The sequence below is a fragment of the Cupressus sempervirens genome, chromosome 1 (assembly GCF_028749045.1).
Source record: "Cupressus sempervirens isolate cs-2001-9-10 chromosome 1, ASM2874904v1, whole genome shotgun sequence".
In the NCBI taxonomy this organism is placed as follows: domain Eukaryota; kingdom Viridiplantae; phylum Streptophyta; class Pinopsida; order Cupressales; family Cupressaceae; genus Cupressus; species Cupressus sempervirens.
This window is the reverse complement of record NC_143118.1, coordinates 297,094,250-297,117,680: the sequence shown is the minus strand read 5'-3', so window position 1 is coordinate 297,117,680 and position 23,431 is coordinate 297,094,250. Positions and strand designations below refer to the sequence as shown.

General features: G+C 33.1%; 2 protein-coding genes and 2 long non-coding RNA genes across 13 annotated transcripts; 2 read left to right on the top strand and 2 right to left on the bottom strand.

The window, feature by feature from the left end:
- Positions 1–2,527: 2,527 nt before the first annotated feature.
- On the bottom strand, positions 2,528–13,356 carry LOC149577295 (uncharacterized). Of its 9 annotated transcripts, XR_016363012.1 has the most exons (5): positions 11,850–13,356; positions 11,414–11,694; positions 10,269–10,501; positions 9,756–10,071; positions 2,528–3,022 (listed from the first exon to the last, which is right to left on the bottom strand). It is a non-coding gene; the product is annotated as an uncharacterized LOC149577295 (long non-coding RNA). The 9 variants fall into 9 exon arrangements; XR_016363009.1 differs by having other exon boundaries at positions 11,414–13,356; XR_016362996.1 differs by lacking the exon at positions 2,528–3,022 and adding an exon at positions 10,593–10,755 and having other exon boundaries at positions 9,626–10,071; positions 11,414–13,356.
- On the top strand, positions 3,607–9,516 carry LOC149577296 (uncharacterized). The gene is made up of 2 exons (XR_016363018.1): positions 3,607–9,157; positions 9,343–9,516. It is a non-coding gene; the product is annotated as an uncharacterized LOC149577296 (long non-coding RNA).
- A 481-nt stretch (positions 13,357–13,837) lies between the features above and the next one.
- Positions 13,838–22,783, top strand: LOC149577293 (uncharacterized). 2 transcript variants are annotated; one of them, XR_016364685.1, is made up of 4 exons: positions 13,838–13,923; positions 14,034–14,107; positions 22,174–22,291; positions 22,372–22,783. XR_016364685.1 is itself a non-coding variant. In XM_089830573.1 (4 exons), exons 3-4 carry the CDS (start codon positions 20,373–20,375, stop codon positions 21,401–21,403), a joined length of 936 nt encoding a protein of 311 aa, XP_089686699.1. In that variant the 5' UTR covers positions 13,838–13,923; positions 14,034–14,107; position 20,372; the 3' UTR covers positions 21,404–21,676. The 2 variants fall into 2 exon arrangements, 1 of the variants encoding a protein (XP_089686699.1); XM_089830573.1 differs by lacking the exons at positions 22,174–22,291; positions 22,372–22,783 and adding exons at positions 20,372–20,714; positions 20,810–21,676.
- LOC149577294 (serine carboxypeptidase-like 31) lies at positions 15,723–16,868 on the bottom strand. Its single transcript, XM_089796022.1, has 5 exons — positions 16,716–16,868; positions 16,442–16,514; positions 16,246–16,353; positions 16,052–16,147; positions 15,723–15,944 (listed from the first exon to the last, which is right to left on the bottom strand). The coding sequence occupies exons 1-5, from the start codon at positions 16,866–16,868 to the stop codon at positions 15,787–15,789; spliced, it is 588 nt and encodes a 195-aa protein (XP_089652148.1). The 3' UTR covers positions 15,723–15,786.
- Positions 22,784–23,431: the final 648 nt, after the last annotated feature.

The window sequence follows — 23,431 nt, the reverse complement described above, 5'->3', positions numbered from 1 at the left end:
CTTTCTTTGTGCATGTTGTTTGATTTTGACTTTGTTTAGTTTTGCTCATGTTGCTTTTATGTGAGTTTGACTATATGATTTGCTTGGTAAATAATTTAATTATGATGTTTGAATTAATCATATGATATTAGAATTATTAAATATTATTTGATTATATATATAGTATAATGATATTTAATTAATTGAGAAATTAGCTAAATATATTCTTTAATTTAATTTAAAAACTTAATTTAAAAGTCTAAATTAAAAAATTGACTAAAAAGATAATTAAAATATTTAAGAGTAAATATTGATTTATTATAAGTGTATAGAAATAGTTGTCCAAACCCTCTAAGATCAATGTAGTAAAACTATTAGAAGGATACATAAGGTGTCAAATTTTGACATCAAGTATATGATTGATTTGGTGGATAAGATCGAACAAAAATTGAAAGAGAAAATGAGAAAGATTTCAAACATTTAATGTCTAAAGAAAATAGTTGTATTGAGACATGCACCATAATTTGTTAGATAATTATTGCAATGGGGCTTCCTATTTTTTTCTTTGAAATTGTGCAAGAATTATTTTGCATTTTAATATTTCTCAAAAGACAATATGGGATTCAAATGTGGAGGTTATTATGAAAGTTAGGTTTCCTCGATACACTGATCATAATTCCCACTGATAATATAATAATATTGTTGGAGAAAGATGAAATATGTGCATGCATGAAAAAATATTGTTTCCATATGTTCAATGTAGTGAAATGAATTTGGCATGGCTAGACAATGCATAATTATATATGTACATGAAGTAAAGCTTTATTTTTTGCTTATGGATATAACCTTGTTATTATTATAAGATGAGAATTATGCATATCTATATCCATTTTTGACATAAGTCTAGATGTAATATGAGCTAATATTATACATTTTAAATCATATCTAGATCCAAACTCATATCATACACAATGTGAGCTAAACAAAGAATCATTTCTTTTTGTAGATATTAATTTCTACCATGTACCAATCCCAGAGTCTGCATTAATTGATGTATCTAGAGTCTTCATCCAACCACCATCATTCTAGATAGTTCTCACATTTTTCACATTTGTTTACCATTCTAGTTTACATAAATTTCCACAATCCTTTATAAATGGAGGTAAATGTAATTGATGCATTCAAGGGGGAATAATAATATCAAAGTTTATTATGCAATAGCAAAAAGTAATAACCTATGTCCTTCTGGTTTTGTATTAAGTGTTGATCCACTCCATTCACTCTTTCAAATTAGTATTGAAGCAAGTAGATCGTGGGTTGGGCAGTTTAGAGGTTGTAAAGACCAAAATGGTGGTGTTTGCTATTGAATAACGAGTAGAGTTGAAGTTGGTTGTAGAATCATTGGTCAAAAAGAATATCTCAATCATATTAACTAGTAAAAGAAAGAAAGGGATTGCATAAATTAAAATCAAAATATAATGTCTTAGTGTTGAAATAGCTATTATTGTATCTAACTCAAGTTGAAGAGATTCTCATATCATGAGTAAATCAAATAGTGCAATTGACACCCATGGTGGACAATACAAATATTGTGACCTCACACGATCAACTTCCTAAAAGACATTAAAACAATTACAAAATATACCTCCCACATATAATTACAAATCTAGATGTCTTAATAGTTCAAAGACTCCATAGCCATGGAAATTCCTATTTCTATCTAATTAGGAGTCTAGTATGGGCTACATTATAATACAAGATAACATATGATCCATACTAGAAGGATATTCTAATACATAACAACTCTTTACAACCACTACCAAATACAAGTATAGACATTTCAAGCATGCTTCGTACCATTGATGTTGGTAATGAACATGACATGTTAACTAAATTTGGACCTATGTGTGGTGAGGATCAAGATGAAAATGACATAACATACTCATGTCATCATTTATAGTTATCTTGTCGAATAAATGATAGGAGAGATATCATTAGAGAAATATTGCAAATATCAAATGCTAATGTCACTCTTGTTCATTAGTCATACTTTAATGAATAAATGCGATATTGAGGCAATTTTTGATATGGCTTTTCCCAGACTCTTCCCAAGCGATGTTGCATTACCAATGCAATCTTGACATCGACAAGTTAAGATGCATGAATATCTATTGCACTTAATGAGATACAATGATAGAAGATTTGACAGCCACCCAAGGTTCTGTTATTTTTTACTGAATCTAATGATGCAACATCAAAGTTAGAGACTCTCTTTTGTATTTGTTAAGAAAAATCTAGTTGACTTCATCCTAACCACCATTGAAAACCTTTTCTTGCATATATAAAAATTTCCAAACACTCAATTAGCAAAGGAACTGACGTATTTTGAATCCTCCTTGAGTAGACCGCATGCATATTGGAGAAAACACTTAAGCGAGCTTTGAAATATGATCAACCAGATAGGATCCCCTACTCTTGTCTTCATGTGTAATGTTGTAGATGCTAAATGGATTGGATTATAATTATTGTTTCCAAATGGCCTTCCATCTTTCTTTAAAACCAATAAAGAATGCATAAACAATGTTATCACCAACCCACATACTACATCCTTTTTTTTGCATCACAAGTTGACAATATTCCACAATGAAGTATTAGAAATGCTCTTTCATTTGATAGATGTTTGGTCTATAAATGAATGGAAACATTGAGGATCAAGACACATACATGGGTTCTACTGGAGGAATCTAGAGAAGTAGAAAGAAAAAGTTCATTCTTTGACAAATATGTGAATGCATGGAATCCTTTCACTCCATCTAGTAGAAACAACACACAACATTGGTTTTTACAAGATCCTTGCGTGATGGATAAAATTATTATCGTCTCTAGAAATACACTTGTTGACTATGAGGAATTATTGAATCATGTCCAATGACACACACAACGTATTGAAAGAACATGTTCATGCAAACATAGTAGCATTTTAGAGTGTCATTATAAATTCTCTTGGTCTGAAGTGCAAGCTCATCCTCGACATGTGATGATTCTGAAGAAGAAAAACATATTCCATCACAAAATGATAACTAGGTTAAATATAAACAACCCATATAATTTCAATATGAAGTGATAATGTGGAGTGCCTACCAATTATTTCAAAATAAAAAATAATAATAACAATTCTACGTGATTGAAGGTGAACAATTATACTTTTATTAACCTTTTCGTTTAAGAAAGGGTGACGCCGGTTTGTGCTTTTACCCATGTGTAAATCATTGGCACCCTTTACTCCTTTAGTTGTGCTAATCAAATTTGCTTTGTGAGGATTTCTAATCCAATCTATGTAAGAGTTGGGATGTATTTAGGGTCTGTTTGGTTACTAGAAGATGACAGGAATTGACTTTTTCAAAATCCAAATTTTAAAATGTGTTTGCTTCAAAATTGGCAAAATGGGACTTCCAATTTTGCCTCAAAACCAAGTTTTCCCAACTTCCTACTAGTAAATAGGAATTGAAAATCAAAACTGGTTATGCTTTTTTAATGAGCGTAAACATAGATTGAACTACCTTTTGAAATTTGCCTTCAACTCCAAGCTTACACATAAAAATGTGTCCTCACATGCATCTTCTGAGTAAAACAAATAGTTCAAGTAAAACCTCAAAAATCAGAATGAAGATTTGCAAAACCTTGATTTCGCTAAACCAAGGTTTGTGGAAATCTCAATTTTTTTAATTCCATGAACCACACAAACCCTTACATCGCAATATTGTTCATTGTTTCTTATCATACAAGATATAATCACTCTGTCAATATCATCTCATGGGTATATGCAAACAATGTGCTCATTCTAAGAGTATTGATAAAATTACCCCAATTTTCTAATGACCTCTACAAATTCTACAACTCCCCAAAAGAATTACTTTCTACACTAATGCAACTATACATTTTATTTTTTAATGACTAAAAAAATTGTCATAATTCTAATAATTCAAATATATACATTTGAGTAGAATTCAATAATTCAAATACCTCAAGTATCAAAAATAGTCCAAACAAGCATTCAAAAAATGAAACTATGCTCTATAACAAAATTTAATATCCATTTGAAACATTAAAAAAGCTCAACACAACAAAAAGCTTTGAGGAGGATTTGAACCTCCATCTCCTCTAAATGCTCTGAGGAGGATTGGATCCTCAATCTCCTCTAAGCTAGAGAGGTGTTTCCTTTACACCATCAAGACTTTCTAGATAATCTCAAGTAGCGCACTTTGAACCAAAATTGCTAAGATCTCTTAACCTTTGACACTATCTTGTTCAATGTTTTTTTTTTTTTAAAATCTCAATCTAAAATTATCTTAAAATAATTGTACTTTAAAAATTATATATAATGGTTTTTAAAACATTTGATTCAAACTATCCTTCAAAAGTAAATGATTAAAACTAATTAACTAAATAAATAATTTAGATATCTATTTTTAATACATATACAATATATTAATCCTTTTTTAATATCAATATACATGATACTTGCCAAATACAAATATAATCTTTTATATTACAAGCAAACAATAATGGTCTTTACAAGTGAGCAATACAAGAACACAAACCACTACTAACTACTTTTCAATTACCACAAACCAAAAAAAAAACATGTAGACAAATTGAGGGGAAAAATATTTAAATACATGTACAATTTATTAATCATTTTTTATATTGATGTACATGAAACTTGCAAAATGCAAAGCTAATCTATTATATTTCAAGTAAGCAATACGGTCCTTACAAACAAGCAACAATAAGTTTAGTCACTACTCACCACTTCTACATTTTCACAAAACAAATATAAAATAAAATAAAGACATGTCTTCCTAATTATCATGAGATATTTTAGTTATTAAAAATCAAACCCCCTAAAGCCGTTGTGAATACATCTCTACCATAATAGGGTGCTCATCTTTTACAATATGCTCATGATGCATCAACTATCAAAACAACAAAACCTACCATCTTAAACTTCCCTAAAAGCTACCTATCTAATGAGAGACAAGTTTGCAAAAAAACATCTATTTAAACTAGTAAATAAGAATCTCACAAGACTAAACAAAAATATAAGCATGCCATGAGGATTCTAAATATGCTACCACTATGCTTTGATGGAGTTGCTAAATTTACCTTGAATAATAGACAATTAGTTTATTGCAATATCACAATTAGCAACAATTACTAAATGCACTCCATCGCCAATATATAGCAACTCACAACTACCAAGTGATTGGAAGCAGATGAATATTTTTTTAAAAATAAAGTTTTCCTCCGTTGTTGGCGAGGCTCCAACTTATCAATGTGTGAAGACTAATGAAATTTCAATCCCTAGAGGCTATTATTTGAAGCCTAGCATTAACCATTACACTAAAAATCAAGGAGCACTCTCCAAACAATTAGAATTTTGTGCTCTCAAAAAAAACCTCCCTCAATCAATTATGTAATAAATCATAAACCTCACTAAATCAATTTTGTAATAAATCATAAACCTCACTAAATCAATTTTGTAATAAGTAATAAGATGTAGAAAGTGTCTTCCACATTTCCCTTTCATTTACAATGCATATGATACCCAAATAACAATCATAATGGAAGTAGTAACTCAACTCTTCGATTTGCAGGGAAAAAATGAGATGGAGCCACCACACTTGGCCAAAATATGAAAGACTTTTTCACAACGAAGGTTGAGATGGGTATTATAAAATTGGCTACCGATCTAGCAAAAGACTTGGTGGAACTTCAAGTAGATTATCAAGTGGTGCATAAAAACCCTTGCACCATACATTGCAAAAATCTTTAATAATATCAACCAACATAGTATAGTTCAACACATGTTCCCTAGAGATTAGACTAGTTTTAACCTCTCAATAAGTAATAATCCCTCCAATTACAAGACTATAATGATCAACCTTTAGCAAATGGACTAAGAAAAATTATAAACATGTGAAAGATTATCAATTTTAGACCAAAACACTCAACTATTGACCATTTTATCACCTCCAAGGAACATTGGAAAAGGGCAAGAAAGGACTAAATTTTTTATACCTTAGCTGACTTTAAAAAGGCTCTCAACACTCTCTTTAGGGACAAACTTTGGTTCAAGATGGAAGAATTAAAGATCCCTACAAATCTCAAAAAGGTCAAAATCAAAATCAAAACTTCAAATGACATTTCAAAGTGTTTTAAAAGCAATATAAGGGTCAAAAGTGGGCTGTCCTCTTTCACCTATTTTGCTTGGCTTACATATTAACAAACTTGAAGAATGGATAGACATACACAATGGTAAAAGTTTCAAATTAGGTGATTTTTTTTAATAAGGTTGCTCTTTGTATGCATATAATATCATTTTGGTTGCCAAATCTACTCATGATTTGCAAAAACATTTACATAAAAATTAAAGGCACACACCTATGTCACCCTTTTATAAAAGAAAAGGCTAAGAAAAATATAATTGTTCATCTTATTTACAATTTGAAAATGAACTAAAGTAATAAAATGTATAGAAATAAATGAATTTTAATATTATAATTTTTAATAATTATTTAGAATAAGAATTGATAATTTTTCTAATTTTTAGGGACTCAAAATAAAAATTATTTTTAAACATATTTTCTCTTTTATAACAATTTAAATCTCAGCTCACCTAAAATTGATAGTTTTCATCTCCCACAACAATTTTTAAAAATGAATCTATTCTACCAAAAGACAATTTATTACATCCTAGCATAACACTCTCCTCTAGAATGTCACATGATTTTTAATTTTTTTTAAATAATTTAATATTATTCTTTCATAAAATTGACATCTTCTCGTGTGTTGAAATACATACTTCAAACTTTTTAAATTACAATATACTATATATAATTAAAACTATATAAACTAGAATATTCTTAAATTTGAGATCTATAAAATGGTGTTTCCATGTTATTAAATAAAAGATATCATAACAAAATAGTAAAAGTTATTAAAATGTCAATTTTTTAAGATTATTTTATTTCTTTGAAAATTGGATAAGACATTTTCAATTGAAAAAGTGTGAGACCATATATAACTTAGCTAGAGTAAATTAATCAACATTAAATGTTTGAACCAAATAAATTTTTAGATGGAAATACTCAAATTCAATCGTTCTAATAAGTCAGCCTAAAAAGTGACATAGCTTTGTACCTCTACAGCACACAAATCAATATTAGTAGGACGAAGGAAATGATTTCTTCCAACAATAAAATAAAAAATCGACATAAGTATTATTTTGAGGGTAAGAGGAAGTTGTGGAGTACATATACCTTGAGATTAACTTCAACATAAATCTAAGTTAAAAAAGTTGGAGAAAGAAAAAAGTTCTAAACCAAGATGGAAGGCACTTGGTGTACTTCAAAATAGATGGCATGATGCAAAGGTTTGGGATTGCAGAACTATTCAAAAATTTGAACTTCTTGTGCTACAAATTGTTCTCTATAAATGCAACATAATGCACTAGCTAAACTTCATCCTTGCAAAAAAAAACAAATCAAGAGGATTTAAAAAGCATTGAACTGCAAGCAAATTTAAAATCAGAAGCACAGTTTAAACGTACTTAATGAAGTGGGAGCTTCACCTATCCAAGCTCTTGCTATAATTCACCTCATTAGCTATCTTGAACTAAGAAAATGAGTGCAAGTAGATAATTGAAAATTGTCTTTTATTATATTTTGTATAAAACAAGTGGATGAGCAACTATAATACCCATTTCAATATGTGTCTCGCAAATAATAAAAAAGTAAGTCTTTGTTATGGAGAAATTATGTAAGAATAATTGGGGCACTGGGCTTCGAAGGAAAGCAAAAAAAAAAAAAAAAAAAAAAATCTTATTTCATCAACAAGTTCTCCCCACATACAATAATCTCTAGACGGCGTACATAGACCCCAAAATTTCTTGTACAACTCAAATCGAACTCTCGCCAATTCTAATGTAGGACCAAATAGTGGAAGAGGCTAAAAATAAGCCTTGAGAAGAGAAAGTTTGTACGTTTTGCAAGTCTAGGTGGAAACCAAACATCACTTCATTTAGTTTATGATGCATACAAAGATAACAAATTCGAAAAATCTTATACGGTGATATTGTATCTTATAGCTCTTAGTACAACATATTCAAAAGCAAGAACATTGAGAAATTAGGTGAGCTCATCCTCAATTTCAAAAAAAGAGATGTGGATTACTATTGATTTAGTGGAAAGGTTGTCTATGTCAAAAAATCATCTATCTATCTATCCCTTATTTGGTAAGCACGTTAAGAAACTAGGTAGGCTCATTGTCAATTTCTTAAAAAAGAACCAGATTACTAAAGTTAGTTTAGTGGAAAGGTTGCCTACGTGAAACTATCTATCCTAATTTGGATCATTGAAGAAGTAAAGAAATAGCATTGCACTAGTTTTATAGGCTTGTCATACTACATTTGAGCTATATAAATTGCATTTTTTTTAAAAACTTCCGTAGAGAAGTTCTCTAATTCATTTAATTCTCGTAAATATATTGTTAAAGAATATGCAATTCTCTAAGGCTACACCTCATTAAACAAAGGTTCGCCACACCTCATTAAACCAAGATTCGCCTCTGTTACATTAGCCTCATTTAATTGCTGAATGTTTCAATAGAACATCAATGGAAGGTTCATAGAACATGTTTTCCAGTGTCCTTGTTAAAGAGCGGGATTAGGCAAAAAGGACAAGATTTCACAAATAGCACTGTTTCAAGACATAAACACCAAATGATATTCAAAACGAAGAAAAGATACAATAAAACTTGTCTTTGTAATAAGCCCAAAATAACACAAATCGAACAATAAATGCAGAGTAATAGTAATTGGTAAACTTCACTGGTGATTTTTTCCCACAAAATTTGTGCAATAAAATAGTAACACAGTAATGTAAATATTTTGTCAGCATTAGCAAAGTAATGGGTAACGATTGGTCAGAAAAATTCCAGAAATATAAACAAATTAAGTAGAAATGAGAAATTAATCATTATTATTACTTCTGCTGCGATGCGATGCGATGCTTCATCCCCTCGAGCAAATCTAGTCTCAGGGTCAAGCTAAAGTAAAAAGAATAGCAGTACTAGAAGTTCGGCGTCTGTCTTCAAATTTGAGGTTACATTTTAACAGGTTTGGACAAGCCATTTGGTATTGATCATTACGGAAATAGGCGCATCATAAAACTCGATGCAATTAGCAAAATATAGTATAAGAAATATAAATGTTGTCATGTGCAATGAGAGGAAAATATTACAATTCAAGGAAAAGAGAGTAGTTCGACGTCTGTCTTCAAATTTGAGCTTTACATACAACAGGTTTGGACAAGCCATTTGGTATTGATCATTACATACAACAGGTTTGGACAAGCTATTTGGTATTGATCATTGCGGAAATAAGCGCATCATGTAACTCGACACAATTAGCAATATAAAGTATAAGAAATATAAATGTTGTCGAGAAAATAATCACAATTCAAGGAATAGAAAGAAGTTCGGCGTCTGTCTACAAATTTCATATAACTCGACACAATTATCAACGTTAAGTATACGAAATATAAATGTTGCCATGCGCAATGAGAGAAAAATAGAAAACGTGGAAGGCACAGAAGAATTGCTCTCGCTTGAAAAATAGCTTTAACGAGAGTGATTTCATCGTGATCTTAGTAATGATTTAGAAGAATTTAAATTTTCAAAAATAAACGCGTAGGGTTTGTACCAGATAGGCGTACCTATCAGGCTGTGTTAATCAGAGGAGCACAACGCCTTTCGTTCAAACGTTGAGGGATCTCTTTGTCATCAGCTCGTTTTCTTACAAGAAGATGAATCCAAGATCCACGCCATCAAACAATCTTTATTTAAGATTGAATTCCGGTGTACGCCATGTATGACAATCAGACCAAAGAGAAAGTATGTATCTCAAACTAGGTCTTCCTGCCTTTCTTGATCTCGTAATTTAGATCACCATCGACTACGAGAGAAATTATGTCTACAATAAGAATTGATAGGCAATTAACCCATTGCAAAACTTGCAATTACCGCAACACACTGCATCAATCAAACCATTTTCATAATTAATAAACCGAGAGACTGTTGAAGAAACCTGGCCAATGATTATAACTGTTGTCAAAACAAATCAAAATCTGCATAGCGATGCCCAATTCTAGTGTACTTCAAAACATAAATTCTACTGAGACTATGTTCATTGAAGTACTGTTTGGCTTTGTATTCTAAGTGATACAAACCTTACCACACCGGTCCAAATTCTTTATCCATAATTAAAACTGTGCCGCACTCTGAAGGGGAGTGTTGCAAATCAGAAAATGATCAATTTTGCATGTCATTGACAGTTGCCCATACCATCCAAGATGGAACACCTAATTCCTCATGTACTAGCAACCAATATTCCATTAAATCTTCAAGACAGTTGCTGCAAGTTTCTTCAGTCTGCTCCTCCAAGTTAGCGAGTAGGATGAATCTGTAATGAACTCGATATGAATTTGTTGCATTAGCCTCCAGCCGATTTTGCTGAGCAAACCAGACATATTCAATTCATTTTAAAACCTTACATAAAGTTCTTCCTCATGTCCTTGTGAAAAAGGTCAGCATTTTGACAAATGACACTATTTCAAGACATGGATATCAATTGATCTTCAAAAGGATCAAAACATACAACAGTGCTCTTCGCAATAATCTCGAAAGTATGATGATTCTGTATTGCAATCTATATCACTGTGACGAGCAACCATTACACGAGTAATAATAATTATTAACCCTATACTAGTGCTTTATTCTTACAGAATTAAGCATAAGAATGTTAACAGGGTAATGTAAAAATATTTATCGAGAATAAGTGTAAAAGTGCCGATCATTTATACTATTTCTAGTCAGTTAAAGCCAAATTAAAGAGAAATGAGAAATTAACCATTGTTACTGTAACGCAATGTGAATCTTATCTCTGCCAAGCAAATTATTCTTAGGGTTAAGCAAAAGAATATCAGAGTTAAAAAGATCAGCGGGCTTTCATCAAATTTCGGCTTTAATCTTCAACGGGTTTTAAGAAAGCCATTTTGGATTAATTCTGGCATATTTCAGGGCATCAACGAAATCAACGCATCAAAGAATTCTGTACACTTGATTTCCACAATACAGCATAAGAGGGGATGTGTGGAGACTCTTACATGTTTACCATGAGCAATAAGAATCAAGTAAATAACATGTACATGCTATTATATTAAAAATATAAATCGATGATGCTTAAGATTTGCTTGAGATTAAAATAGTGCCGGTATTAATAATAATAATAACTAGGATCTTAAATAATTGATTAAAATCTTTCAGAAATTAAAAAGAAATAAACGAGCTTAGGGTTTGTTCCACGTCGACTTACCTGACAGGCTGCAAAATCAGGGGAGAACAACGCCTTCCGTTCAGTTCGTTGTGTCATTTGCGTGATTTCTTTGTCATCAGCTTTTGTTGATTAAAACGAAGAGAAATCCACGATCTACGCCACCATCAAACAAGAGAGAACAACATCTACAAATCACACGACACAACCAAGCAACACAAATCTCCGGCCTAAGAAGCGTCTCAGAGACTCGGGAGGTCGTCCTCCCAAACGCAAAAGAAAGATATTTGTATTAATATAGCATGGCCTGCCTGCAAGCGCACCTGCGAAGGCAACGCCATCAAAACCCAACGCTAAAACAATTACAAATAATAAGAGCAACTCGAACCACAATTTTTCCACAATGGCATACGGAAAACCGTACATGTCTTCCTACAACTCCCTTCAAATTTAGCATGTCATAGACAGTAGCACATACCATCCAAGATAGAAGAACTACATTCCTCATGTAATAGTAACCAATATTCCATAAAATCTTAAAGACGGCTGCTGTAAGTTTTTCCAGTCTGCTCCTCCAAGTTAGCGAGTATCATGAATCTGTAATGCACTCAATATGAATTTGTCTCGGTCAGAGATAATACTTTTCTTTAAGATCGCAGTTCATCCAACCAAAGATTCACATCTGTTGCATTAGCCTCCAGCCGATTTTGCTGGATAATCTCAGACATTCGATACGCGAATATGTTCATAGAACATCATTTAAAAACCTTACATAAAGTTCTTCCTCATGTCCTTGTAAAGGGACAGAATTTCACAAGTAACCTTATTTAATGACACAAAATGATTTTACATGTCTTTATAAATAAGGACAGAATTTTGACAAATGACACTATTTCAAGATATCAAATGATCTTCAAGAGGGACAAAACATACAACAGTGCTCGTCTTTGCAATAATCTTTACAGGAGTAATAATTCTGACAAATGACACTTTTTGAAGATATCAAATGATCTTCAAAAGGAACAAAACATACATCCGTGCTCATCTTTGCAATAATCTTTACAAGAATAATAATTATTATTCACCTTAGACTAGCGCTTTACTCTAACAAAATTAAGCAATAGAATAATAACAGGGCAATGTAAATATTTATCGAGAATAAGATGTTTAACATGAGCAATAAGAATATGCAAATGACATGTACATGCTATTATATTAAAAATATAAATCTATGATGCTGAAGATTTGCTTGTGATAAAAATAGTGCCGTTATTGAATAACTTGGATCTTAAATAATAATTAAAACCTTTCAGAAATTTAAGAAATAAACGAGCTTACGGTTTGTTGCATGTCGGCTTACCTGACAGACTCCAAAATCAGGGGAGAACAACGCCTTACGTTCAATTCGTTGTGTCATTTGGCTATTTCTTTGTTATCAGCTTTTGTTGATTAAAACGTAAAGAAATCCACGATCTACGCCATCAATCGAGAGTGAACAACATCTACAAATCACACGACACAACCAAGCAACACAAGTCTCCGGCCTAAAAAGCGGCTCAGAGACTCGGGAGGTCGTCCTCCCAAACGCAAAAGAAAAATACTTTATTAATATAGTATGGCCTGCCTGCAAGCGCACCTGCGAAGGCAACGCCATCAAAACCCAACGTAAAACGATTACAAATAACAAGGGCAACTGGAACCACAATATTTTCCCAACGGCATACGTAGAACCATCCATGTCATGAATCTACAACTCCCTTCAAATTTCACAGATTTGGAACAGCGGCGAAAACTCTAGGAAATGGATCATCTCCAACCAGAAATTGACAATTCCGTGTCGCAATCCCAAGTCTCCAACACACCAAACGCTAAATCACCAAAATGAACCCAAATCCAGTGAATCCAAATAGATCGAAAACAACTTCTGCGGAGATTACAAATCTGAAACATGAACGAACGCATGTAAACAATCAACAGTCCCGATCGAGGGTTTCAGAAAGCCCCGAGCCTATTATATATAGAAATTTGGGGAAAAAACGAACGGTTAGGATTATTCCTGCGCGATGGCGGTAACATCTACGGAGGTGGTGCGACGCGTCATCGACCGCTTGTTTTTGTCAAACAAAGGCGGTAATGGATAGGAATGAATAGAGAAAGCATCCAACACCAAGGGCCCGTTTGTTTCGCGGAATTAGCCTAGAATTGGCATACGCGAAACCTAGTTTTGACAAACTTGGTGTTTGGGGCGAAATTTTGAAAACGGAATTAGAATTCCAGTATTCTAATTTTTGGTCAAAATGAGGTTTGTAGTCTTCCATCTCAATAGGTGGAATTGAGAATTCAATTCGAGGTTTTGTTTTTTAGGATTAGATGAAAAGTGAAATGAAATTTGTTTTTACGTCCATGAAAACCGGCTGCAGCTATCTTATTAGGTTTTTTTTCTTACCATTTTTTTTACCATGTCAACAGGATTGTGACTGCGACTGCATTTTGTTTGTGACAGCGACTGCATTTTGTTTGTGACAGCGACTGCATTTTGTTTGTGACACGAGGTAATTCTCGACTCCATTGTTCAGCTCTGGTTAGGGTTGTAACAGGTATTTTTTGCTTGGCATTGTTGATTTTAACCAGTATTTGAAGGGTGTTATTGTTTTTTTTGCAGGTATTTGCTCGGTATTTACAGTCTCTTTCCTGAAATTCAGCCGCCATTCTTCGTCGTTCTCTAGAGCATTACAGGTACTCGGTCTTCCTTTACAATCTGGGTAGTTTTCCACAAATTTGGGCAATTTTTATTAGGCTATTTTATTTATTTGCGTAAGGTTTTACTACACAGTGGAAACATAGTTCGTTGGCAGCTTTTATTAGGCTATTCTCATTTTCAAAAAGTCCTGATATGCTAGGGTTTAGTGTCATGATGGGATAAGGTTTTCAATGCAGACTCAACCTAGTCCTCAATATCCGGCCTGATTTCTTCCAAGGCCCAAAATGGTAGCTGGTTTTCCATCTTGAGCATATCCTTCACAATATCTGTCATCAGAGGATGATATCATTTCCAGTTAAGAGGACGCTCTATGGAAGCTATCTCTTGCCACTTTTGACTTCAGGGATTCTGTCTAGATAGATGATCCCTCCTTAACTTTGAAATGGTAAAGACCCAAGAATAGGACTTGAGGATGGTATAACTGCTGAGACGTGTCTTCCCTCAACAAAGATTCTGGAACCCTATAAATCAGACTAGAGGGGGATTCGTCTTGAGGCCCTAATGCAGCTCCATTAGATCTTTTCCCATAGGTAGATCTGATGTTTGTTTTTCTTTCTAAGATTGTTCATTGTTTACGAATACGAGTGAGATGATTTCCTTTTGTTTGGATTTGGGATTTCTTTCGGGTGTGTGGGGGATTATGAGAAGAAACACTGAGACAAAATTAAATAAATATAAATGTAAAAAAATTCTATCCTATGTGATTTTCGGAGATGAAATTGAATATGTCAATTTCAGCAGTCTTTAAAGGGGATTGGGGCTGATGTAGAGAAATGTGTTACAGTGATTATGGTACCAAAAAAGTTGGACATTATATCGATACGATAATGAGATGGTAAATCAAATATTTTGACTTTCTTGTCTTTGTTTTTGGGTTTACATATTCTAACTTTCTTGTCTTTGTTTTTGGGTTTACAATAATGAGACAGTAAATCAAATATTTTGACATTCTTGTCTTTCTGATTTATAATGGAAATACAAAATTGATAATTATTGCTTATAGAACTCTGCGATATCTACTTCTTGAAATACATTATGCAATGGAAAGTAATTGATTAGAACATAGAAGCAGTTAGTGAACAAGAGAAGGGCTTTTGTAAATGCTTTCGTAATGTATTGTAGATGAGATTATTCTTGTCATTGACAGGAGGGAGGAGGGGAGGGAGGAGAGGGGGCCTTTTTTTTCTTCTTGAGCAGGATTGCTGTTGAAGAATCTTGATAGTATTGATAATCTGAGTTGGAGGTAAATGCAGGTTGAGGGGTGCATCCTCTCTCCATTGTGTGGTGATGGGGTAGAGGAAGATTTAGAGTTGTATGTGCTTCCAAAGAATACAAAAGTTGTTGTCATAGGAAACAATAGAACAAACCGTGATCTTCTTGGCCTTCATGGCGTGGTCAAGAAAGCAGTTGGATTTGGGATGCTTTCTCTATATACAATTTGACTGTGTCATCCCTTAGATGCCATCTCAGCTAATATATTCTATTTGCAATTGCACTAGTAAGCCGATCAGGCTGTTGGCTCTAAAAGGAGCATATCTAAGAGGATAAGAGAAAAAAGAGTAATATATATGTATTCAGTTATGATGGAATGAAAGATGAGATTGGCATCCTATATCTTATGCTGCAGATGATAACACAAAGACAATTGAATGTATCAATTTACAACAGAGATGGGTTTTTCTTTAGGACAGTAAATATAAAATGAGTTAGACCCAACACCTGCATAGCTTTCCCCTGCAATGTAGAACTCATGTGTCCTATATTGGGGGTAAATTCCAAACCAGTTTTGGAGGAACATGTATGTATCATGAGCTGTGGAGTTGAAACCATCATTCAACCTTTAAATTAGTCTCAAACATGAACTTTCAATATAAATAATTTTAAAGAACATGAAATATAAGAAAAAGCTGGAGCTTCACCAGTAATATTATCTCCTAGCATCTTGTAATCAGATGTTTCATTGGAGTAGGAAAATCCCACTCCAACTGGAGACTCAAGAAATAACATATTGGCTTCTGATCATCAAACCATAGAAAATTGCCAATGTTTCAGTTATACTGGTGTTAAAAAGAGTAATGAATTCAATCAACAAAATTGTTCTTGAATAAAATACCTCTATTCCATGAGTACTCATTGAAAGAAAGAGTCTTTCCATCTGAATTTATGATGAAAGGTCCAATCTCTTGTGTTGCTCCATATCCCACAGATGAACACCCTGGACCTGTTGAATGAATATAGTTGTTACATGAATGCAATAAATCACAATCATTGATACATTTTAGTATAAAAAAACTGCCATGGGCTAGCACCTCCATTAAGCCATAGGACCAAAGGCCTTTTCTCTTTTAGAGTAGCGGCCTCAAAGAACCAATAGATGTTGTTCTCAACAATGTATTAACAGTATTTATGGGATAACTTGATTAGATGTTGTTCTCAACAATGTATAAATGATGCATACCGTAGCAGCCATTTAGCCCCAAAAACTAAATACAGCCCAAAACAGACAGCGAAGAGAAGCCCTAAAACTATCCCAAATAGAAGGGCTCCTAGAGGTATCAAAATGGGGCTTAAAAGGACGAATACGGGGGCCAAAAGCAGGAGGGTAACAACAGTGAAGCCTGCCAGAAACAACACAGTTAGCCCACTTGTGACTAGAGCTGTAGCACCCAAAACCTGAGTAGAATTTGATGAGTACTCATGGCTTCTACTCCCCATTCTGTGATATCCATTGGCCATTTTTTAAAGATGAAAAATGCTTTAGAAGTATCTATCTGGAACTGTTGAATCTGTGGGGGATTTGAGAATATATACTATTTTATTTTTTTATGGGTGGATGCATTAATTCAAGTTCTACCTGTTTACCATTGTCAATCATTGTAGGAATTTTGATTAATCAATGACATAGTTTTTGCCATGTTAGGTTTCAAAGTTGTCATCTCAGTTTCTGACATGGAAATATACATTGGTACCAGGTAGAGATTAATTCATTGGCTTGATAAGCATTAACTTCTCCATAAATAATTATTGCTGTTGTGGGAAGCTTAATATTACTCCGTAGTTCATATAGTCACTTGACATTTATATGTGGTTGATGCTTTTTTAATGGATTTTGATTGTTATATTAGTTAAATATTGCTCTGTGATAATTAATCTTTCATTGGTGATACATTAAGGAATATATTTGATAACTCCTTTCTTTGTTGAGTCATCAAATGAGATTCCTTTGATAGGAACACTTGTAATTGTATATGGAGCCTAAGAAGTTTCAATCTTCAATTACAACTTATCAAATTGGTTACCGATTTAGGTTCCAAGTTTAGAGACTTTTCCTTGTCTCTAATGAAAAAGTACAATGCTGCATTTTAAACCCCCAAAAATAGATGTTTTCTTAACCATGCGCGTGGCTCATAAGTCCAACTAACATAAATTTATAAAATAACTCTTTAATCCTTAGTTTCTGTATGGGTGTTGTTGATCCCTTTGGGCAGCTGTAAGCTAAGTCATCCTAATTTTCCTAAACTGTGAGGAGTTTAAGTGTCTCTGATATCATTTGTTGCTTATTTTCAGGTTATTGATGGCTCCTATTAAAGATATACGAATCCAAGCAGTCATTGTTAGGAAGACTAGGCTTATTCGTGTTCTTGCTGCTATTCTTGCCTACCTTGCAGTAGTCATAGCAAAATCTGCACAAGAAAGTAGAAGAGAGAGGCATAAGCGCCAAAGAGATGAAATTCCTTTTTATAAGAGAATTGTCCACTCCAATGAGACAGATTGTCATGATCAAATTCGTATGAGCAGAGGAGCTTTCTTTAAACTAGCCAATATTCTAAGGCAAAAAGGAAGCATTGAAGATACACTAAACATAACGGTAGAGGAACAACTAGTAATGTTGCTCCATACCCTTGGCCACAATTTGAGGAATCGTAAGATAGCTCACAACTTTGGTCACTCAGGAGAGACAGTTAGTCGATATTTCCATAGAGTGTTGAAGGGTATCTTAAGTCTCCACGCTGATTATCTGGTTCCCCCCAGTCCTAACACTCCTACAGAGATTGTTGGGAAGGATCGTTTTGATCCATACTTCAAGGTAAATTTCGTAGTGCCACATATTTTTTTGTTTTACATTTAATCATATTGTTGCACATTTGAACATCCTAGTGGTTATTATAGGATTGCATTGGAGCAATTGATGGATCCCATATACCAGTTACTGTTGATGTGGATATACAAGCTAAATATCGTGATAGAAAAGGTCACTTGTCACAAAATGTTTTGGGTGTGTGTTCATTTGATTATAAGTTTCAATACGTTCTTGCTGGTTGGGAAGGGTCTGCTGCAGATAGTCGTGTTCTTGCTTCAGCTCTCTCAAGAGCAGATCCGCTAGTAGTTCCCCCCGGTATGTCAAATCATCTTGTAAATGGTTATAAAGTCACATTTATGATAAATGAGGTAATGATTATAAAAGTAACCCAACTTGTGCATTTTTGTAGGAAAATTTTATTTAGCGGATGCTGGATATCCAAATGTACCAGGATTTCTTGCCCCTTTTCGGTCTACACGTTATCATCTGAAGGAGTTTTCTAGAGCAAACCCAATAAACACTCCACAGGAGTTATATAACCACCGGCACTCCTCACTTAGGAATATAATTGAGCGTACATTTGGAATTTTGAAGCAGCGTTTTCCTATCTTGAGGCATGCAACATCTTATCAAATCATGACACAAACTAGGATTGTTTTAGCATGTTGCATTCTACACAACTACATTACAATAGAGGATGGTGTTCCACTTGAAATCGAAATTGATGAGGATGATGATCGCAATGCAATAAATGTACCAATACTTGAGACATATGGAATGACTCAGCGAGATAGAGATGATTGGGGAAAATTCCGAGATGAGATAGCACGAAGAATGTGGGAAGACTATAGACCTCATGCATAGTTTTGTCAAAGAAAACATGAACATTGCACTTTGTTAGTGAACGTTTTAGATCAAACATTGCTACATGAACTGGGTGGCCATTTATTTTCTTGTCAATTGTAATATGACTTTGTGGTCTTCTTGGCTTGATATGTTTTAAATATAACTTGTATAATGCAGTGATGTTTTAAAGGTAACTTCTGTAATACTATTTTAAATCTTGTGTCCTACTGTTTTTGTCTTGATGATGGATCAGTAATGGTATTTTTTTTTCAACAGCTATTCACATGTAAGTGATTTGTGTCTTGTTCTATTTGTCCTGTTGTTCACATGTACTTAGTAATCTCAATTTTTTCACATGTATTCATCTTGCTGTTCACATATATTTGTCCTGCTGTTCACATGTAGTGTCCTGCTATTCTATTAATAGATGTTAACATACAAAACAGGAAGGCTTTCTCTGATATCTTGAAATTGTGTTGTTCACAGGTATTTGTCCTTGTTGTTTACATGTATTTGTCTTGTTGTTCTACTATAGATGTTAACATACAAAATAGGAAGGCTTTCAGTGATATCTTGAAATTGTGTTGTTCACATGTAGAGATGATGAGAGATTTAAATGATGTGTGTGTGTTGTTCCATATTTGAAATTGTGATATTTAGAAGTGACATGTTTTAATGATGTCAAGTAACAAGATTTCTGTGATATCTTGAAATTGTGATGTTCACATGTAGTGTCCATAATAAGTTCTTTGCATTGTTCACATGTTTCTGTGATATCTCAAAATCACATTGTAAGTTGATTGCATAAATCTTCATCTGATCAGCAACAACCAATGCTTTTTAGACTGATGACAAAACAATAGATCTTATATTCTTCCATCTTCTAATTTGTGCAATCTAATGAACAAGTTTATTAAGAGCAGGTTTATTATATGTTATTTGACTTGATAGAGGAAACCAATTCAGTCTTCTCATAATTCAACGTCTATATTAGTTTTCTTTTTTGGACATTGTGCATTCCCTTTTTAATCTATGGTGTAAGAAAGATTTCGTATTAAAATGATTTTATTCATATTTACTCTCTTATTTTTCATTGGCTATGAGCCTTATTCCCAGTAGTCTTTTTATATGTTCTGCTGCAAACATACTGTGACAAGAAACCTTGTAAGTTTGGTGTACTGTCTTTTTATATGGTTTATGGACGGCTTTGTTGTTTTAGGACTCGTGCATTTGGAAGTAAAACATGACTGAGATTACAATTTTTTTAATGCAATTTTGACTCATTATTCGAAGTTGTAATTTTGGTCAATAGCATGGATGGAGAAATTCGTTCAACCCATGTACCTTCTTGTTCAAGGAAGGTATTGTGGACACGGGAAATGGAACACAAATATTTGGAATTATTGCAAGAGCAAGTCAACCTTGGTAGAAAAGGAGAGGGTGGATTTAGAAAAGATGCGTGGACTGCTATCGAAAGGAAGTTCAATGCAGAATTGAACCTTCATCTATCAAAAGATAACTTCAAAAATAAGCTGAAAACATGGAAGCTTGCCTATAGAGTTATGAAAGAATTAAAAAATACAAGTGGCTTCGCATGGAATGAGGCCACTCAATGTATGGATGCTGATGAAAGTGTCTGGGATGAGCTTCTCAAGGTAATATGTTATTTCAAATTCTTATGATTTAAAGTATAAGTTATCTTATATAGTATTTACTCAAAAACTAATTCATTGATTATGCCAACATGCAGCGAAAAGATTTCAAAAATGCAAAAGTTTATAAGAGGCAGCCATTTCAGTATTTCAATGAGTTAGCTTGCATTGTGGGCAATGACATAGCTGAAGGGACAGCAGCTGCAACAGCGCATGACAATGAAGAAGGGAACCTTTTTATGGATGAGGCGGCTGATTTAGATGATGATGGGGACTTTAATGCAGCAATGAATAATACAACAATGGATAATGCTACTGATTTGGATAATGACATGAATACTTCTAATCAATCTAGTGCAACTGGCAAACAATTTGTGTCACCAACAACATCAAGGAAGGCAAAGAGAAAGAAGGCCAGCATGGCTGGTTCCATGGATGTTATATCTGATGCTATCAATTGTTTAAATGCTGGTCTGAAGGAAACTCAAAATATTAGAATGGATGAAGGACACTTAGATTCACTTTATGATAAAGTGTATGATGCCCTCAAAGTTATACCCGATCTCAATGAAGATATCATGCTACAAGCTTTTGATAGCTTTTTGCTTGAAAGTGCAAGAGCCAAAGGATTCCTAAGAATGACTGAAGGGGAGAGAGCGAGATATGTACAGCTGAAGTTTGGGGGACTATAGATTGAGCATGGATTAAAACTCTTGAGACTATTCTTACATTTCATGTGATTATTTTTGACATGACAGCGCTACATTTACTATCACAAAAAATGTTTTTTTGATGGTTTAACAATCGTATTTTTGACATGACAGCACTACATTCACTGTCACAAAATAGCAGTATTCGTGATTATTTTTGACATGACAGCACTACATCGACAACAACGTTTTCCTATTTTATGTGTTGTTGTCTTTAACAATATCAGTTTCTTACATGGTTATTTATTTCGTCTATGAATGTGCTTTTCATTTTATAGTTGGTTGGATTGTACTTGAGTTTCATTTCGTATGATAGTATATCCATTTTAGTTGGTATTTCATGTGCTTTTATTTTGTCTATGAATGTGCACAATCTGTCCTTTTTAATCATCTCTTTCATTTGGCTTTATTTTTTGATTATTTTGTTAACATGATGAACATATATTCAATGTTTTATGTTGCATGTTATTTTTCATTGTTAGTGCAGTCCATTTTTTTTGGATGTATCTCTATCTAGTTGCATATGTTTTCAATGGTTTCTTGTATGAGATTTATATACATGAATATAATGCACTACTAAAGTTTCACATCTCCATATCTTATGCTATTTGAAATAGCTTGGTTGGGTTATAAGTTAGTCTGTAATATGTCAAATGTTAAATCTTTATTATGTGTATGTGTATTATATTGATTCTTCCCTCATAATATTCATATATCTAATGTAATATTTGAAATTGCAATAATTATAATAGGTTTGTGGCTATGTTGACTGTGCCAAAGTGTCGATGTGGTGTCCCATGCTTATTAAAGACATCAAACACCCCAACTAATCCCGGACGTCAATTTTGGTGTTGTTCAAATAGAAAAAAGGTGGTTAATGTATTTTTGTTTAAAAATATTGTGTCAAGTTTAATATTATTGTAAGCACTAACGCAGATTTGATATTGTAGGGGAATAATGGATGCGGATACTTTGACTGGGTCAAGGGTGCACCAGTCAAGGATGAACCAGCTACAACTGTACCACATACGGAGGAATTTGAGTGCAAGTTATGTAAGGCTCGAGAGGTGGATAGGGCCATGGTTGCTTCTATGACGAAGGCAGAAATTATCTTTCTACGATGCTTTCTTTGTATTATGTTTGGATTTCTTTGCTGGGATCATATGCGAAAATGCGCATAAATTTATTATTTTGTGTAGAGATTGACTTCTTCGTTTGAACCATAATTGGATCATATGTAGATAAATGCTAAAATATGACTCCTATTGAAACTTGTTTATGGGTTCTGTCACATTGGACAAATGTTTTGTAATGTGTCGTACGTGGATAACTATTAAAATATGACTTCTATTGAAACTTGTTTATGGGTTCCATCACATTGCGCAAATGTTTTGTAATTTGTTTTTGTAAGGTAACTATTAAAGATAAAATTAATATGCTATTTCACTTATAACTTGTTTATGTATGATCAATATAACATTTTTTAGTTTTTTGGAGTTTTTGTATGATAAAATGTCAAAGAATAAATTAATATAACATTTTTTAGCTTTTATTTATAACTTGGAAAAATTAACCTTATTCATAAATAAAATAAAAAATTAATATTTAATAAATAAATAAAATTAATAAATAGAAAAAAATTTAAATTTTTTTTAAAAGTTCAAACTTTATAAATAAAAAATAAAAAATTTATGAAAAAAAGGAAAAAAATTTAAATTCCAATTCCAATTTTACGAACCAAACGCGGAAGATGCATCTTCCCACTCGTCTTCCAGGTTAACCAAACAGGACAATTTTTTTTTTCAAAACCCGATTTTGAAATTCAAATCTTGGTTTTGACAAAACCAGATTTTGAATCAAAACCCAGTTTTGCTAATTCTGCGAAACAAACGGGCCCCAAAGGAAAATATTTATTTATTTCAGGTGTCATATGCTTAACCGCCAAGCAAACGGAAGCTTCCGGATTCTTTGCCGGTTTCATTTTATAGGTATATATATGCTCGGTTCTAT

What these genes read in the sequence shown, in the direction of transcription:
- LOC149577293 (XM_089830573.1), top strand. Translation starts at nt 20,373, where the DNA reads ATGGATGGAGAAATTCGTTCAACCCATGTACCTTCTTGTTCAAGGAAG. An exon ending in TCTGGGATGAGCTTCTCAAG is followed by an intron (nt 20,715 to 20,809) that starts GTAATATGTTAT and finishes GCCAACATGCAG; the next exon opens with CGAAAAGATTTCAAAAATGC.
- LOC149577294 (XM_089796022.1), bottom strand. Translation starts at nt 16,868, where the DNA reads ATGGCCAATGGATATCACAGAATGGGGAGTAGAAGCCATGAGTACTCA. An exon ending in GGTCCTATGGCTTAATGGAG is followed by an intron (nt 16,354 to 16,441) that starts GTGCTAGCCCAT and finishes TTCATTCAACAG; the next exon opens with GTCCAGGGTGTTCATCTGTG. An exon ending in GCTAGGAGATAATATTACTG is followed by an intron (nt 15,945 to 16,051) that starts GTGAAGCTCCAG and finishes TCAACTCCACAG; the next exon opens with CTCATGATACATACATGTTC.